We start from the raw sequence: 6,742 nt of genomic DNA, 5'->3' as shown, positions 1-6,742 counted from the left end.
AGGCGAACGAGCGCATCAAGTCACGTCACACGTGAGACATGAGCGCCGTCTGGCAGTTTTCTTACAAAACAAAGCGCGTGGCTCTGAGACGGGTGTGCGCGCCCGTCTTTGAGGTGATAAGGTGGACAACGCACGGCGACGGGTAGGTGCCACCACCATCTCGTCTTAGCAAAGCGTAGGAAACACTCCCCGTTCCGTGCAAACATTGCATGGTCAGCGCAGCGTGATAAGCGCTACGGTCCTTAAAGTTACTTATGTATGCCTTTTCTAGTAAAAGACGCACATGCGGTATATATACGCGCTGTTATGGTGCCTCAGACATGCGCAATAATTGACTTTTGATTGACAATTGCACAAGCATGAGCGCTCAACCTTGAGCAACATTAGTGGGCGCTGCGGATTGGGTCGACCATTTCAAGTACCCGATGCCGTTTAGAGTAGACAGACGAACGGACACACAGACAGACTAAACTTCTTGCGTCGGAGGTGCCCAAGAAAGACTATCATCTTTAAAAAGCACCACACTTGCAAGAAAGCATCTATAGACATCGGCAACATCAACACCTCGGAAATCAAGCCCACGGGCTACCGTGTCAAAAACGGAGTTTCTCGGACTACGCCGAGTGCGATTAGCACTGATCGACGCCGCATGTTCAGCAATCAGCAGGCAAGTTTTTTATCATATCGAGCGGAGGAGACTGGTCGAATAGAGGAGATACCGGAGTATACCGTGGACAGAAAGTTTTCAGTTAGAAAACGAAGCGAAATTGTAACGCCATTTCCGGGGCCCGCGGGAAACAGCGCAGCTTGGCCGAAAGAAATTGCGACAGTTTCCTCCGTATAGTTTCCCCTCCGTGTGCAAATACAAGCGAAGTGCGAGCGAAGTATAAACTTAAGGGAAACGCTGAACTGAGCTGCTAGCGCTGCTGGTGAGCTCACTTCAGCCACCTACCTCGCGCGCCCGCGATCACAAGCTGTGCCGCAGCAGAGCTTCACACGAAACCCGGCAAAAAGAAAAAGCAAAAGCGGAGAGAATACGAATCCGTTTGGGCGCGAAGAAGAGAGAAACGAAAACGATTCCGGTGGCTAAAAGCAACGGAAGCCGTTTCTTTTCTACACCGAGCGTACACAAAACACACACACACGCACGACACGTACACACAGGCACGCACACAATTTTGCGCTCGGATCGGGCATCCGCGAAACAGAAGGAACAGAAACGCAAACAGGCGACGCGCGAACCGCGAGTGGCTATGGAGAGCGCGGAGGAACGTCTCAGAGAGGAGAGAATAAACGAGACGGCGGCCGGGTCTGCGAGGGAGGGAGAAATGCTCCCGGCTCGCGCACACGGGCACAACCGAGGGGAAACAGCCGATATACCACAACAGGAAACAGCGAACCTGGGCATACACACACACACACAGAGCAAGAGCTTTTCCCCCTCCCGTTTCGTTATTACTATTTTTTGTCGCCCCCTTCTTGCGTCAACAGCAATCTCGAGAACCGAGATCACCTTTTGATACGGCGGCGGCCGAGGCACGCGCCTTTTTCTTCGTCTCTCTCGTTCACTTCGCTTTTTTCGTCCCGCCATCTTGTTGTCTCTCTGTGCCCGCCTTCATTTCGAGCGCTGACGCGCCACTCGGTTTGCGCAAACACACCGGAGTCCGAGCTCCGAGAGCGCGTACCGCGCACGCACACAGACACACGCACAAACGTAGCAGCCACAAGGCATGCCGGGTCTTAATCATAGCCGGTGAGTCCCGCGCTGGCCGGCAGCAAGTCATCCGCGGCGCCTGCAGTGCTTGAAGGCCAGGCTGCCAGCCAGCCGCAGCACCACGGGAGGACAGCGAGCCATCGTGGCTGGCCTCGAATGCTCTGCGTCCAACGGAACTCCTCTTCGGCGCTGCTCGGTGCCGCCTCTGTACACCCAATCCGACCGGCCGACCACGCCTGACCTGTCCCGCTCTCGCGGAAGGAACGCTCGGCTAGAGTCCGTGCTTATGCGACTGTACTGCGATGGCACGCCACTGTTATAAACCCGGAGCTTGGCAAGCCAGGTAGGACCCTGGGTCCTTTCTCGAGGACGCGCACTGAGGCAAACAGCAGGTTTTTTTTTTTCCAGGATGACTGCGACACCTGGAACAAAACGATGAAAGCAGGACACACAGGAGAGGAAGAAGCCGACTGACGTCGAGAAGAACGCGCGGGAGCATGTGAAGAAAGCGGAAGACCCTGGGATACGTTCATCTGAAGATGCGTCCTTTCCTTGTTTGTGTAAATATACGCTCACGAGTTGAAAGAAGCAAAAAAGCAAAAAAAAGGAAATACACACGCGCACTCAGATGTCGGACGACGAAAATACCCTCGCCGACCACTTCCCCTGCACGTAGGAGGAGGCGATACGAACCGGCGACCCTTCCACTTCTTTATTTTTTTTCGGCGTCGTCGCCGCGAGATAGCAGCGGGGCATCCTCTGCTCGCCCAAGCTCGAGCGCTACCCCCCCCCCCCCCCGCTTTCTCTCAACTCGAATCCTTCTTCTTTATCGCCCAAGAGAGAGCCTCATACCACGTGCACTGTGTGGCACACACAATACAAACACACGCGCGCGCGCGCACTCGCGAACGGGTGGTGGTGTTCACCGAGCAACAACCGCCAAAGTCGATCGCCAGATTACGGCGAGGGCCACACGCCGTCCCACAGCGGCGGTGGGCAGCCGCCAGGCGCGAGAAATAAAAAAACAAGGGGTGGATAAAAGAACGAGGCCTCTCCTCGCGATGGTGTCGACGACGACGTCGACTAACTAGGCAAACAGACGCAAGTGCGTGCGTGCGTGAGGTGCCCCGGCCAGATAGAGGAAAGAAACAGCGCTCGCTGTTTCTCATCACACGATTGCTTTGTGCGCGCCGGTCAGCTTTGCTGGCCGAGCCATTCCCTTTTCTTTCTATTTTTTGCTGGCTCGCCGGATCGCAAAAGAACACCTCGTTGGCTCCCATTCTGGCCTCCATCCGTTTCCTTTCCCCGATCCTTCCCTTTTTTTTCAATCTTACGTTATCTCCACCCTTTCCAACAGAGTGGGAGAAGGGGAAGTTGAATACATCAGCGGCAGTAAATCCGGTCCTTTCGAGCGTATCTTCCGAGGCTCTCTCGTGCACTTTCTTTCCAGCTCGCTCGTCTCACAGGTGCAAGCCGGCCTGGCAAGAGCAGCCCACCGGTGTCCGCCGCGGGAGAGAAATAAGAAATAGCAACCGGAATGGAAGAACTCGGGAATGCGAGAACATCCTCCCCGTCTCCCATCATCGCGCGGAGGATGGGCCGGCATCAACTAGGCAACAGCAACGACGACACCGGGAGAGAAGCTGCAGCCCCTTCTCGGACATAAAGAGCGCTGGCTCGCTGGCGATCAGAAAACGACCAGCAAGCCGCCTTGACGCCTCGGGCAGCGCGCGCGAAAAGGAAGGCGGGGTCCCACATCCCGACAGCTTGGCAGGTATCTACATAGCTTTATATATAAATCATGAGAACCGCAATCCCCGAGGCGGCGACGGCGGCCGTCTATCGGAGGTGCCTGTGCTTCCTCCTCCTCCTCTAGGGAAAGGGGGGGGAGGCGGCCGCCATGTCCTTCTCACTTCAGCCTGCATCGCTTTCGCGAACGTCGCAGTAAGATGACGAAGCTCCGAGCCAGCGCTCACCTCGCCTGGATTCCTGATCGGCCTTTAAACTCCTCTCTGCGCCATTGGTTCCATGCATCATCATCAACTTTCTTTCTTTCTTTCTTCCTTTCCTTCCTTCCTTCTTTCTTTCTTTCTTTCTTTCTTTCTTTCTTTCTTTCGCACACAGAGAGTCGACACAACAGGCTTTATTTATGGAAGCCAGGAACTTTGAAAAGCTCGGAAGCTGTGGGTGCTCGACAATCGGCCGCGGCAAAGCAGGTGACTCGTTCGCTGCGGTAACCAATGCGAAAATGCGCAATCGCATCCTATTCGCCGCCCTCTCTCGACAGCGGCGCGTGATTTACGACGCAGGGCTATGCCGCGCCGCGGCGGCAGCAGAAGTCTCCGCTTCCACCGCACGAGCGCACTTCGTTCGGCAGGCGGCAGGCACGCGCGCTTTTGCAACGGAAATGAAAAGCCATTAATCGGAATGAATGAATGAAACCATGTTTATTCCACTTTGTTCGCGCCGAAGGCGCTGCGGTGGACAGTCAGGGCACTATAGCAGGGGGGGGGGGGGTAGAGCTGCCTCCGTTTTATTACCGGACGTCATGGAGGCAGCTAAGTGGGGGCCGCTTGAATGGCTTGAATCTTGTGGCTGTCGCGGAGCCGGTCGCCAACCGGTGGCGCGGCCGGGTCCTGGAGGAACATGATGAGTGCTCGCCAGAACTCGATGGCGCGATCAGGGGGCGAAGGCTCCGGGCAGGCCCATGTCCGGAGAGAAGAAGGCCAGGGTCCCCGTTTTATGGTGGCCAGGGCACGGAGCCTAGGCGGGTTGTACACAGGGCACTCCCAGCACAAGTGGTTGAGATCAGCCCGGCAGTTGCACGTGGAGCAGAGACCTGTCACGGGTGGTGGCGTGTCACCCCTGTGGAAACGGTTCAGCAAGAAAGGGGTAAGGAGTGTTCCTGCCTGAATTCTCCGAAGCAGGACAGACTCTCTCCGTGTGAATACCTTCGAAGGAAGCAATGGTATCGAGAGTGGATTACCCACTGCTGTGAGGTAGGCGGCGCGACGTTGTTTGGTAATGTGCTTATCTGCTATCGGATCTGCTAGCTCGGGTGGGGTAGCCAGAAAAGTGGAAGGAGTATCGGAAGCTCTGGCTAGCGCGGTGAGGAGATGAGCGCGCGCTAATCTGTGAGCCTTCTCGTTTCCGGGGATACCGCAATGCCCGGGGACCCAGTGGATGGTAACGTCATGACCACATTCGCGGAGCAGGCGCGTCTGGTGTCGGATCTTCTGGAGTACAGGATCTGTGTAAAGAACATTAGCGCATGCCCGATGGGCAGCCTGGGAATCAGTGTACACACGATGGTGAACAGGGTCAGTTTGAGGTGACATTTCGAGGGCCCACTCCAAATAATCTAAGATGCCCACTAGCTCTGCTCGAGTGCTATACATCGCATCTGCTGAAGCATGATAACGTCGGCTCTGATTTCTGTTTGTCTGGTCGTACCACGCAGTGGCATAACAAGTGTTACTGGTACCGTCTGCAGGAAGTGCAGCGTCAGTGTATACGACGCGTTCAGTCATGGGGAGTGAACTCGTGGCCCTAGCATGTCTCTTGGCGTAGTTAAGGCGCCGTGCTCGCTGATTAGGGTCCATATTCAACGGAAGTGGCTTGCCGTCGGTGAGTACCGTGATTTCCCAAGGCGGCGTTTTGTTAGGCAGCATGGGCAGTGTGTTGATGTCATACCCGAGAAGCATAAGCGTGTATCGCCCGGCATTTGTTGCGCGAAGCCTCGTTTCCTGTGTGTGGATGTGCATGTCGATGAGCTCGGTCAGATTATTGAGCTTGCTGCAGCTCTTGAGCGCATCCAGGCGTGTGTACCTTGGTAGTCCGGTAACCATGCGTTTGGCCTCGTTAAGCAGCCGGTCGAGTTTGATTATCTGCGTACGGTTGACCGGATGATACGGCAGTCCATACATGATACGTGAGACGAGAAAAGCTTGAACAAACTGCCGCATTTCGCGTTCGTTTACTCCACGAGTGCGATTAGAGATTCTGCGTAAAGCATGAAGGATTTGTTTGCTCCATTAATCGGCATTCCCCCGCGCGCGCAAGTGCTCCTGAATTCAGAGGAGTGCGCGTTTATTGTGCGCACAATATACAACAACAATCGTCTGGGGCCGCTTCGCCTGTCCACATTTGGAAATAAGGTACGCACGCAACACTCATCTTCGTTTTCCCACGTACAGTCCATAGTTCTTTTTTCCCAGCGCGCGCACACGAATGATAATAGAGACGGGAAAAATAAACAACAAAAGTTCAGTTTTTCAACAAATCACATTTACAACGAACAACTTTTAACGTGCTTCTATTATTACTTTTTTTTTTCAGAAGTGATAATAGAACGCGGGAATGAGCTAAGATAAATTCCGGGTCGAAAATGAGTGGCACTGACCAATGAAATAAGAGTAAAATACTGAGGATACATACATAGCCGATTTATTAATGTTAGTCAGGATTTAATTATTTTTTTCTTACAATTTAACACGCATCTGCAACCATACAATCTCTGCGCGCACACTAACAGCCACGGACAGAAAAGAAATCCAATAAGTGTTTTTTTTTCTCCTCTTCTTTTTTTTTTCTTATTCTTCCTGTAACAGCCTAGCTGGTTTAGAAATGAAGCTCACGTGTGTGCGCACTCCCGCAATATAAACCACGAAGCGCCAAGTTTTTTTTTGTTCTTTTCTAAAAACAAATCATAAAACGAAACGAACTTGAAAGTGACACTCTATGCCCGCTAACGCACTACATTTGGCTCGCAGCATTTCAAGACAATACACGTGCCATGTCAGACACAAAACAGCAATGTCATCGCTGATCATGACGCCTGAGTAGCACTTTACCATGCCTAAATTAAAGAGAAAAGTGAATTTTAGAAGGCGAAGCGAAACGACTTAACAAGGTTGAGTAAGACATGTTGATGGGTGAGTTAGCACACGACATTTCTGCTCCCTCCTACCTCTTTCCTCTGATCTCAGTGTGTTTCCAAGTTTTGCTGGACTATGTACCCTATTGACC

General features: G+C 53.3%; 1 protein-coding gene across 2 annotated transcripts in view; it reads right to left on the bottom strand.

Moving 5' to 3' along the window:
• Positions 1–4,142: 4,142 nt before the first annotated feature.
• The window catches only part of LOC119177206 (uncharacterized), a 206,182-nt gene continuing 203,582 nt past the window's right edge, over positions 4,143–6,742 (bottom strand). The window contains exon 5 of one of the 2 annotated variants that reach the window (XM_075893761.1): positions 4,143–4,579. In XM_075893761.1, coding sequence (XP_075749876.1) covers positions 4,273–4,579 — 307 coding nt within the window. In that variant the 3' untranslated portion in view covers positions 4,143–4,272. The remainder of the gene's footprint in view (positions 4,580–6,742) is intronic. The other variant, XR_012895009.1, reaches the window with a different exon arrangement.

This window comes from Rhipicephalus microplus, chromosome 4, assembly GCF_043290135.1.
Source record: "Rhipicephalus microplus isolate Deutch F79 chromosome 4, USDA_Rmic, whole genome shotgun sequence".
NCBI classification, from domain to species: domain Eukaryota; kingdom Metazoa; phylum Arthropoda; class Arachnida; order Ixodida; family Ixodidae; genus Rhipicephalus; species Rhipicephalus microplus.
Note: the sequence above shows the minus strand (reverse complement) of the source record. Positions and strands in the feature narration are given on the sequence as shown.